Below are 12,830 nucleotides of genomic sequence, written 5' to 3' on the forward strand. Positions count from 1 at the left end.
AAAGAAGATAGTGTTATAAGCTAAAATAGGAAGAATTGACAACTAGTCACATTCACCTACACTACATTTTGAATCATTTTAGCCCCTAGCGGGTGTAGACATGATTTTGGTGACCGGTCATGTACTCATGTATTGACACAATAATAATAATAGTAAAAGTCTATCTAACATGAAAACGAGTAGAAGGGGTTTGGAACGGGCATGCGGCTATAGGCAATACGTCATGGACAAGCATAGTCGAGACATCCGACATGCAGAGCTACGAACAACATGTCTTAGACAAACATGACCGTGACACCCACCGTTGGATTCATCCAAACACGAGAAAAAAGGAAGAACTTTCATTTCTTAATGGCACAACTCTTGGACTGTTGTTGTTAGCCTAATTCGTCACATATCTCACACCTACCTACACAATCTGAAAACAATGTTACAACATACTACTTTTCACTGATATTTGATTCGATCGAGACACTCCGACACCATTCTCATTCTCGGACGCAGCTCGGGATCAAGCTCGGTGCAATTCAGTGCAATATGAAACATCGAAACTACTTGTTTCTTAGCATAAATCTCAGGCACAAGTGCAGGGTCGATAACATCAGTCAATGGCCGCTCTTCTTGAAACGCCTTTCTCACGAAACATTCCAACCCCTTCCCATCATTTTCCGATACGACATCGGCCAATCTACCGCTCAAAAGCTCAAGAATCACAATCCCGAACGAGTACACGTCGCATTTCTGCGTGTACTTCCCTCCAAACTCACGAACCTCTGGCGCCAAGTACATCGCCGAGGGACTCGAAATGCTTGACCCCATGATTGAGCTTATCATGTTCTGGTTTGAGCTCAACTTCTTGGAGGAGGTTGGAGTGAACTTAGGTGCTCCTTGGCCGAGACGACTAAGTCCAAAACCTGAAATGTAAGGCTCGAAATCATCGTCGAGAAGGATTTTTGTCGATTTTATGTTTCCATGTACGTATTTTCGGGCACCGAATTCATGAATGTAGGCCAAACCCCTTGCAGCTCCTTGAGCAATTTTTAACCTTGCAGACCATGGCAGAGGTGACAAAGAACTCGACGGACTTCCTGCAATAAACATCACGAGATCGTCACTGATTCCGAAAGGAAATACGAGTCGTTAAGCTACACCGACATTAGAACGCGTCATAAACGAAAGTATAGATCTCGAGATCCTTTCACATTCTGCATAAGAATAAAATATGGGAAGTAAAAGTCCAAAACATCGTCACAAGATATGAGAACAGAGAGCATATAATATGACAAACCACAAACAGACACATTTTAAAAACCTTGAGGGGAAACTCGAAAGGGAAAGCCCAGAGAAGACAATATATGCTAGGTGTACTTTGATCGTTACAAATGGTGTAAGAGTCAGACACCAAGCGATGTGCCAACGAGAAGGTTGAGCCTTGAAGGTAGGTGGACACGAGGCGATTTGCCAGTAAGGACGTTGGACCCGAATGAGTATTGGGATCCCACATCAATTGAGGAGGAGAACAAAGCATTCTTTGTGACGGTGTGGAAACCTCTCCCTAACAAACGTGTTTTAAAAATGTTGAGGAGAAATCCGAAAGGAAAAACCCAAACAAGACAATATCGGCTAGCGGTGAATAGAGATTTCGAGGTTAATTAGATTGATAACTCGAACAACTTGAATAGAGTTTTCAACCCAACTCGGGTTATCTAACTATATTAGCTGCTTTTAGTATCATGAAACGTCATTTTCGAGGTTAAATGTGAATTACAATGATTATTACTCAAAATATTGAAGCACTAAAATGAATTGACAATACGACCTCCTATTTCCTATAATTATTAAACCAAGCTTATTTGAACAAATCACGTGACAACATATTTGAAATAATTAGGGTTCACATTAAACCAAATGCATTTTTATATAATTACTTTCTTTATTTTATTTATAAAAATTAAATTATCATTACAATCCTTCAATGTCAAGCAACAAAAACAAAATATATAATAATAACAACGAGACAAACGGCTATTATTCGTAAATTTACAAGTCACAATACATCACTAACCTCGTTTATAAACGTTAAATATTTTGGATTATAACTCTGTATTCGGGTTGGTCTGCTGTTGGATGAAAATCTCATATCGGATAATTTAGGGAATGATCATGGGTTTAGGGTCAAAGAATACTATCTCCATTGGAATGAGCACAAAGTAAAGTCAGTTTATGCTCAAAGTGGACAATATCATACCATTATGGAGAGTCAGTGTTCATCTAACATGATATTAGAGCCATGCTCTAAAGCTTAGTCATGCCAATAGAATCATCAAATGTCGAACAAATGGCTCCAAAGGAAAAAGGAGTCGATGCTCCTCAAAGGCATAGTAAAAAATGACTAAGACTCTAAAAGAAAAGGAGTCAAGCCTCAATTGAGGAGAGACGTACTTTGTTCGAGGGGAGATGTTGGATGAAAGTCCCTCATCGGCTAATTTAGGGAATGATCATCGACTCTTAGCCAAAGAATACAATACTCTATCTCCATTGTGAGACCTTTTTGGGGAAGCCCAAAGCAAAATCATGCTTAGGCTACTATATCATACTATTGTGGAGAGTCCTGCTCATCTAACAGGTCTGGTTGACTGGATAAAAAAAAAATGTCAACTTGTGAACTGACCCAAATTTTCGGTTTTCTAAAAAATTCAAATCTAACCTAATCCAACTTTGGCTTGGGTTGAGTCGAAACTTTTAAAATTATAAATTTATTCTCTAAACTCTTGATCTAACGGACATAAAATTAAAAATTATTTAATTAATTACAAAATATATATATACCTCGTAGATCTAGACGAAACTCCGATCTTCTGTCTCTCTCTGCTCACACACGATCAAGGTTTCCGGCGTTCTCAAGTGCAAGGCTTCCCGCTGAATGGTGATTTTTGGAAGAATCGAGAAGGGAGACGGAAGGAAAAAAAAACAGTCTGCGATCGTAGAGGTAAGAAGAAAAAAAAAGGGGAGGGGAAATTGAGGAAGAGGAAGGCTGTCTTTCCCCCGCGCAGCCCGGCCCAGCATGGGCGCGCGGCCCGGCACGGACGTGCGGCCCGGCACGGACGTGCGGCCCGTCAAGGGCGCGCGACTAGCTCGTGCCGCCTGGACGCGCGGCTCAGTAGGGGCCCAGCCTGCGACAGCTGGCCTAGTGTGGTCTGATTGGGCTGAGCTCTTTTTGTGTAATTCATCCGTTTTAACTCTGATTTTGGCACTGTTATCACCCGTATTCCTGTTTTTCTAACGTAGATATTATTCGAGGAGTTTGACAAATTTTGGAACTCTTGTCGAACAAAAAAAAAAAAAAAGAATATCACGCTGCCCAGGTAAGTGGCACCTCGGAACCTTGGATTTAGCTTTGCTCATAGTATGCATGAAATTATGGTATAAGAAGTATGTTTTAGAAGCTTGAGCATAAATGAGTTGAGATGACATGTTGAATGTGATTAGGTATATTTGTTGAAACTTTAGTGAAACGCGTATGCAACTACCTTCTGAACTGAGATTCATGACTAGCTTTCCATGATTAGATTATTAAGTTATGCCTCCATTACGCATGTTACAGTACTAGTGGTTATCCGGGGACGATTAGGGGTTCGCCAACTAACCCTTAATCGTAAATCTGACTCGATTGTCAGGGGTCTGCGTAACCATAGAACTGGTGTTTAATATTATCATAGTGAAACCTGAAAAGCATCAACACCATAGGACATACGTCATGGAATAAAAACTTATCATACCCATCTTAAACCCTTTTTTTGTTTAATATTAAAGTATTAGAGTTCCATATTTTTTTAACGTGGTTTCATTGTAATTTTTTAATCGAAGATTTCTCTTTTTTTTTTTTTTTTTTTTAAGTTGATGGCGTAACAAGCCAAAGTGAACAATATCTACTAGTAGTGGATTTGTGCTATTATAAATGGTATTAGAGTTAGTCACCAAACGGTGTGAAATACTAGTCGGAGTAGGGTTAGACTCTTTCTACGATAGACGTGTTTTAAAATCATGACGCTAACATCAATACTATCTCCTAATATATCATATTAAACTAAGTTAATAAGCATTGCTTAATATATATCGTACAAAAAAAGCAAGGGGAAACAATAAGAGACTTCCAAAATGAAGGGTGCGGTGGAAACCACCGTTTTTAGGGTTTAAATTCAAATTTTGTATTCTTTTGAGGGTCTTCGTGAAAAGTGAAAAAAAAAAAATAATTTGAAGTTGGTGTGCCAAAAGTGAAACAGGATAAAGTTGTTATTTTTAAGGACTTTTTTGTTTTGTTCTTTTGTCAGAGACAATACCTATGCTTTTCAGGTTTCACTATGGAGGGTAGTTTCGTCAATATTTAAAACTAATCATTTTAATGACAATCGAGATATTCATTTAATTTGCGGGATGATTAGTTATCGCCTTTAGACTTTTCATTTCGAGTTTATTGTCAAGGTTTCAACCGATGTGGGATCTCACAATCCATTTTCCTTTGGAGCCCAGGGTCAACCGACACTCGTTCCCTTCCCCAATCGATATGCGACCCCCCAATCCCTTCATGCTGGCCCACCGCCTCATGTCCACCTCCTTTCAGAGCTCACCAGCGATGACTTCTAGCTCTAATATCATTTGTAACAACTCAAGCTCATCGCTAGCAGATATTGACTTCTTTGTCTTGCCCTTTCGAATTTTTTAAAATGTATCTACTAGAGAGAAGTTTCGACAGTTTTGATGTTTCATTCTTCTTGCTAACCAATGTGGGATCTCACAATTAGAACAGCAGAAACTCGTCCTGAATCGAGTCAAAAATCCTCATTTAAATGAAAGGAGAAGTGAAGAGAGAATTTTCGCAATTTGCTAAATGGGATCGGAAATAGAGATTATTCCATGTCTTTGTCCCCGCTAAATCTTCGTTCCACCTAACCCCACATATAATAATACGTTGTAATATTGAAATTTGAGTTTTATGTTAGAATTTTTTCGAAATTCATTAAAACAATTCTTTCAAATTAACATTTAAAAAATAAAAAATAAAAAAATGGGTAAAATTTTTGTGCTCCAAACTTGATTTTTCCAACAATAAATAAATTTTTTTGTGAGAATAAAAATTGAAATAAGAAGTAGAGAAAAACACGAAAATTTTTTATGAACATCTTTAGATGCATCAACTATGCAAAAACAAGTTTATGCTCGTGCATAACCGAAATGATATGTTAAGAATGAGAAATAGAAATAGAATTGGGATCGAAAGTATGATCTTCATTCAGGTTTACCACGTTTAAATAGGATACAAACTATCAACTAATACCTAAAAATAGAAAAAATATATATCTAATTAAATCTGGTAAATAAATAAAATATACGGTTAATCAAATCTATACTAACAACTCCCTAAATATCTAAGATATATTCTAACTAATTATCACGGCAAAATATCCTCTTAATACTCCCCCTCAAGTTGGAGAGTGTATGTCGATCACACCCAACTTGTCCTTCAAAAAGTCAAATTGCTGTCTTCCCAAAGCTTTAGTAAAAACATCTGCTAATTGCATTTTAGTCGAAACATATCACGGTTTGATGATTCCAGCTTGTAATTTTTCTCGAACTATATGACAATCTATTTCAATGTGTTTCGTACGTTCATGAAAAACTGGATTGACTGCTATATGTAATGCTGCTTGATTATCACAATATAATAATGCTGGTTCGGACAGTGGAACATTCAAGTCTTGAAGAATGTATCTTAACCAAGTTAACTCTAAACAAGTATTTGCCATAGCTCGATACTCGGCTTCTGCTGATGATCTGGACACATTAGTCTGCTTTTTAGACTTCCAAGAAATAATTGAATTTCCGAGGAAAATGCAGAACCCAGAAATAGATCGTCTGGAAGTTCGACAACCACCCCAGTCAGAATCGCAATATGCCTGTAATCTTAAATTGTTTTCAAATGGCAGTAGAAGTCCTTGACCAGGAGTGCCTTTGATGTACCTCAGAACTCGAAGAGCTGCCTCCCAATGTGGTTTTCTTGGTTCATGCATAAATTGGCTAAGCATACGAACTGAATAAGCTATGTCAGGCCTAGTAACGGTCAAATATATTAATCTGCCAATCAACCGTCTGTATTTACTTGGATCATTCAACTTCTCTCCTTTAGTTAAAGAAAGTTTCAGATTTTGCTCCATAGGAAATTTGTCTGGACGTGCTCTTGTAAGACCTGTGTCTTGAAGGATATCTAGAGCATACTTCCTTTGAGACATAAAAATTCCTTTTCTAGATCGAGAAAATTCAATGTCTAGAAAATATTTCAAATTTCCTAAATCTTTGATAAGAAATTTCTGGAGTAAACTAGTCTTGAGATATTGAATTTCTTCGAGATCATTGCCTGTCAACAGAATATCATCAACATAGATTAGAACTGCAGTGAAAGAAGTACCTTTACTCTTAGTAAACAAAGAGTAATCTACTTTGGACTGAGTGTAGCCTGCATTTTGTATAGTTGTAGAAAATATGGAGAACCAATTGCGAGAAGCTTGTTTTAATCCATAAACAGATTTATGGAGCCGACATACTGTATTCTCCCCCTGTCGGCGAAGACCTGGTGGTAAAGACATATAAACTTCCTCGTCTAGATTACCATGGAGAAAGGCATTTTGAACATCCAACTGATGGGTGAACCATTTTCGAGCAGCAGCAACAGTGAGTAAGCAACGAAGTGTAGTAAGTTTCGCTGTAGGGGAAAATGTTTCTGTGTAATCAATACCTTCAACCTGAGTGTACCCCTTTGCTACTAGTCGAGCTTTATAACGTTCAACAGAACCATCAGAGTTGTATTTAATTTTGTACACCCAACGACAACCAATAGCTTTATGACCAAGTGGTAGAGGAGCGAGAGACCATGTATGATTACGTTCCAAAGCTGCAATTTCATCATTCATAGCCTGCTGCCATAACGGGTCGCCAACTGTCTCGTCATAGGTTTTAGGTTCTGTCTGGGATGTAATAAGAGCTAGAAAAGCACGTTGAGTAGGAGAAAAACGAGAGAATGAAAGGTAATGATGAAGGAGATACCTGGTGCCAGTGCCGGGACTTGAGCTAGAGGTTAAATGATTGGCTCCAGAAGACATCTCATAATCCTTATGCCAAGCTGGAGGCTGTTTAGTACGAGTAGAACGTCGAAGTGGAGCTGATGTATCAGGTGGGATAGAATTGGAATTAGTAGGCGAATCTGGAGAAGGTGGAGGAGACGACGGAGTAGTAGGTGAAGGGATAGGAGGTGAAGGAGGAGTAGGAGGTGAAGGAATAGGAGGTGAAGGAGGAGTAGGAGGTGAAGGAATAGAAGGTGGAGGATGGATGTTTGAGTAGGATGGATCATGAAGTGGTACAACAGGAGTCGAAGGAGCTAATGTCGAAGTTTGTGAAGCTGATGAAAAAGGAAAATCATCTTCACAAAATTTGACATCACGGCTGATAAAGAATGTGTGAGACTGCATGTCATACAACTTGTAACCTTTATGACCACAAGGATATCCTACGAAAACACAAGGAGTTGCCCTAGGTTCAAATTTTTGCTTAGGATGTACTATAGTTGCATAACATTTACAACCAAAAACTTTAAGATGATGAAATGTAGGTGGTCGTTTGTAGAGTGCTTCAAAGGGTGTCTTGTTAGATAATAATGGTGATGGCGTTCTATTTATAAGATAAACAGCCGTTAAAATGCACTCTCCCCAAAATTAAGTGGAACCTGTGACTGAAAAAGAAGAGACCTAGCTACATTTAGGATATGGCGATGTTTGCGTTCTACGACTCCATTTTGTTGTGGAGTATAGACACAAGTGCACTGAAATTCAATACCACAAGAAGTAAAGAATGGTTGCAAAGATAGGAACTCAGTCCCATTGTCTGATCGAACTATCTTGATAGTAGTATGAAATTGAGTTTGAACGAATTTAACAAAGTTCATTAACAAATGATGTACTTATGACTTATGTTGCATTAAAAAAACCCAAGTACATCGAGTAAAATCATCAACAATAGTGAGAAAAAAACGTAAACCAGAATGGGTAGGAATTTTATGTGGTCCCCAAACATCACAATGTATCAGATCAAAAGCAGAATGGGTTGTTATTGAACTTCTTGGGAAAGACAACCTAGTTTGTTTTGCTAACGGGCAGATACTACAATTATGAGAATAACTCGCATTATTAAGATGCAATTGATCAGCTAGAAATTTAAAACGAGAAAAGGAAGGATGACCTAGGCGTAAATGCCACAAATCAGATGACTGAGATACTTGATGAGCTGAAGACTTGATTGGAGATGAAGAAATATGATAGAGACCTCCAAATTGTTTACCCGAGCCAATCATCTTCCCCGTAGCCAAGTCCTGCATAACACAAGAATCAGGATAGAAGGTGACATAACATTTCAAGTTATTGGTAAGTTTGTTGATCGACATTAGGTTTAAATTGAATGAAGGCACACATAAAGCGTTGTTTAATTTAAGGTTAGGGCTAAGAGAAATATTGCCAGTATGTGACACACGTGCTGTCTCTCCATTAGGCAAATTTATTGTAGACATGATGGCAGCCTTTGGTTCAGTCATAACAGAAGATTTTGATACTATATGATCCGTAGCTCCACTATCGAGAATCCATGAATTAGAACTCGCAGAGTTAATAGATAATGTAGATATGGGAAACAAACCTGCAACATTGATGTGATTGTCAGAATTACCAGAAGGGTGATGATTGATTGCAGATAAGGCTTGTGCTATCTGTCGTAATTGCTCAGAAGAAAAATTTGGAATGGAATTAGGTGACTGTTCTTCTGTATTCAACTGTGAAACATCGGCCATATTTGCAGATGATCGATATCCACGGTTATTGTGTTGATTGTCTTGTCTTGTCCTTCCAGAATTATTTTTCTGTCGACACCGATCTTCTGTATGGCCCCTTCTATCACAAAACTTACAGTGAAACTTAAGAATTCGACACTCATTAATTGTATGACCACTTTTATTGCAGTGTTCACACAATTTGTCCTTGGCGAATTTTGAATATATTGTTTTCTTTTGCACTGCTGATGCAATCGAGATTTTCTCAGTAGGTTCGGAAGTTACCTGACGCTGCATCTCTTCTTGTACAAGTAATGAATAGGCTTGCCTCACATTAGGTAATGGAGACATCATCAATATGTTAGATCTCACCGTTTTATAAGACTGATTGAGCCCCATGAGCAATTGCATCAACTTGTCTTCTTCGCGTTGATCAATATGTATTTGACGTTGATTACAGGTAAATGGTGTGCGGTACGCTTCCAGTTCATCCCAGAGTGCTTTGAGCTTGGTGAAATATGTTGACAGTGCCATGGTTCCTTGTGACATCGTTGCTATCGAGTTTTGTATTTGAAAAATTGCTGGAGCATTCTTTTGTGAGAATTGATCGTGAAGATCAACCCACACTTGATGAGCTGTCTTGGCGTGAATAATGCCTTTAGCGATATCTGCTTCAACGGAATGAGTTAACCAAGATATTATCATACTGTTGCACTGATTCCAGAGTTCGAATTCGGTTGAATTTGCATCTTGGGACGGTTCCTCAATTGTGCCATCAATGAAACCAATTTTCTTCTTGGCAATAAGAGCATGCATAACTGATTTACTCCAGGATTGATAATTTGCTCCATTTAATTTGATTGGAACAAGTGAATATCCTGGCTAATCAGAGTGATGAATATAGTACGGATGTGTTAAATCAACATCCGAAATTTTGAAGCTAAATTTGGCTGATTCCGCCATAAAGGAAATTTTGATATTTAAGAACACCAAGATCGGTGCTCTGATACCATGTTAAGAATGAGAAATAGAAATAGAATTGGGATCGAAAGTATGATCTTCATTCAGGTTTACCACGTTTAAATAGGATACAAACTATCAACTAATACCTAAAAATAGAAAAAATATATATCTAATTAAATCTGGTAAATAAATAAAATATGCGGTTAATCAAATCTATACTAACAACTCTCTAAAGATCTAAGATATATTCTAACTAATTATCACGGCAAAATATCCTCTTAATATGATATTTGAAGTTCATGATTATGTTCGCTCAATTTATTTCATAAATATCGATATAGTGTATTGTCGATTTAATGGATAGTTACTTATTATTGTCTCAATAGAATAATACAATAGATTATCGACTTGATTATAGTTCAACAGATCAATATAATAATATTTTAAATCTCAAATTCTAATCAACTTTTTATTATTTGTTTTGATCTCATTTAATTTTTTTATGCTAGGTATTTCCATTAGTTAAGTTTGCCCAAATTGTTCTAGAAAACTTCGATATTTTCAAATATTAATCATTTATATCCTCGATTTAAGGGATTTGAAATTGTTATTTTTTTAATATTAAATTTAAATTAATGCATTTATGATTTGGAGTATTTTAAACTCAATTTAATTTTGAAATTTTATGTTTTTATAATATTTCTCAATAATAAATATGTTGTCCCATTTTTTAGAGGCTAAATTAATAAAAGAAATATTTTAAACTTTCAAAAAAATAAAATAAAAATAAAAATAACATTTGTTTCGAAAATACTATTAAACTTTTAAAAATATTTTAAAAATACTCTTAAATTTTTAAAAAATTTTATTAATACCCTTAAACTTTTTAAAAATACATTTTCTGTTTATAGAAGTAATATTAAAAGTTTGGACATAATTTATAAAGTACAATAGATAGTTTTCGGTCACGATAATTTATTTTAATATTTTTTAATGTAAAGAATTTTAATGCTACTTCTAAAGTTTCAGGACAAGAGTATTTTTGAAATAAAATAATTTTTATCCAAAATTAATGATAAGGGTATAGTTGAGACTTTTTGAACGTTGAAGAACATTATTGAAACTCTAGAAAGTTCAAGGGTATTTTCGAGATAAAGTATAAACTTGACGGTGTTTTTATTAATTTAGTTTTATTTTTAATTTTTAAAATGCATGATTAATTTGGTCATTCTTTTGTAAACCCTATAATATATGGCCCAAACACTAAGGCCCATGCCTACTTCTAATCCTATGAGTTTTAGGTCAAGTTGGACGGGCCCATAATATGTAGACTTTTGGGTTCGGCTTTATAGCCGTTATTAGTGTCCAAAGTAAATTGAATGAATGAGAGAAATATGGGAGGCTTTTCATAAACACAAATTTACAACAAAATGGTGTGATCGAGCGAAGATGTAATGACCTAGTTCCACCACTAGCAGATATTGTCTTCTTTGAGCTTTTTCTTTCGGACTTCTCCTCAAGGTTTTAGAACGCGTTAGCTAGGAGAAGGTTTCTACACCCTTATAAAGAAACATCGATTGGAGAAAGGAACGAGTGCTAGCGAGGACGCTGGGCTCCGAAAGGGGGTGAATTGTGATGTTCCACATTGGTTGGGGAGGAGAACAAAAGACCGTTTATAAGGGTGTGGAAACCTTCTTCTAGCAGACGCGTTTTAAAGCTTTGAGGGGAAGCCCAAAAGAGAAAGTCCAAAGAGGACAATATCTGTTAGCGGTAGATCTGAGTCGTTATAGAAGAAATCATACTTTAGTGAATATCGAAAGAAGCTTACTCAAAAGCATGCAAGTCCGAGTGGTTTTTTGGGGCGAGGCAATAAGACATGTGGTTTAGCTTCTAAATAGTCAACTACATTTGAGTTTTATGGTTTAGTAAGAAACTTCACTTCGAGCATATGAGAGTCTTTGATTGTACAATACATATTAAGATTACAAACCATATGTCGAGAAACTTAATGACAAAAGCCAAAAGATGGTGTACTTTGGTATAGAGGACAAACACAAAGACACATAGACTCTATGATCTTCAACCTGAGAGATTTCATGTGAGAAGAAATGTAGTATTTGAAGAAAAAATGGAAGACGAGGGAGATTTCATGTGAAATCCATAGTGAAATTCATAGTTCTAGAAGACGAGGGAGATGTAACAGACACAGAAAGTGCACGAACATTGACACCAAGAAGTCCACACACGCCATCATCGATGACACCAAAAGACAAGATGAATTCTTCAGAACAAGGGAGTTCAGGCAAGCTCACAGAAGAACCCACAACAGATAGTGGACTAAAGAAATTTCGCTTTCGTTGAAATTTATGCAGATGCACTCGAAGAAGAGTTGGATCACAACGAGCTAGTATTGCTTGCTATCGAAGAGCCGACGACTTATCGTGAGGCAGCAACTAAGACGACATGGTAGGAGACATACAAATAGAACTTGAAGCCATCGAGAAAAATAAGTCGTGGGCACTTACTGACTTACTGTCCAGTCACAAGCCCATTGCTTTAAAGTGGATGTGATTAAGCGCAAAGCAAGACTTATGGCAAATGGATACGTGCAACGACAAGGAGTTGACTTAGAGAAGTTCTTCATGTTTGTGGCTAGATTCGACACTATAAGATTGATTCTTGCCCTAGCGGCTCAACATAGATAGAAGTAGGTGATGGTGGAAAGTGGTCGTTAAAGCGTTGACAAATATAAACCAAATGGACAAAATATTTGCAAGTAAGGACATTATTATTAGTATTACTACAAGGAGTAGTAAAAAAAATTGCAAATAAGCCCTCAGAAAAATGGGTAATTAAATGAAAAGGAAGTCAGGTTGAGTCCTCCTCCAATGGCAGTGGGCGTTTACAGAGAGGGCAAGAGTTATGGAGGTTGAGCCACTGGAAGATGCATGATTCATGATACACATGCCCGCAGGGAGTCCTTATCACCGGAGTGGGTCTG

General features: G+C 37.0%; 1 protein-coding gene across 1 annotated transcript; it reads right to left on the minus strand.

Annotated features, from left to right (window-relative positions):
• Nucleotides 1–447: 447 nt before the first annotated feature.
• On the minus strand, nt 448–3,783 carry LOC111435498 (receptor protein kinase-like protein ZAR1). Its single transcript, XM_023072882.1, has 3 exons — nt 3,780–3,783; nt 3,648–3,725; nt 448–1,088 (listed from the first exon to the last, which is right to left on the minus strand). The coding sequence occupies exons 1-3, from the start codon at nt 3,781–3,783 to the stop codon at nt 448–450; spliced, it is 723 nt and encodes a 240-aa protein (XP_022928650.1).
• Between the last annotated feature and the right edge of the window lie 9,047 nt (nt 3,784–12,830).

This window comes from Cucurbita moschata, unplaced genomic scaffold, assembly GCF_002738365.1.
Source record: "Cucurbita moschata cultivar Rifu unplaced genomic scaffold, Cmos_1.0 Cmo_Scf00049, whole genome shotgun sequence".
Lineage (NCBI taxonomy): Eukaryota > Viridiplantae > Streptophyta > Magnoliopsida > Cucurbitales > Cucurbitaceae > Cucurbita > Cucurbita moschata.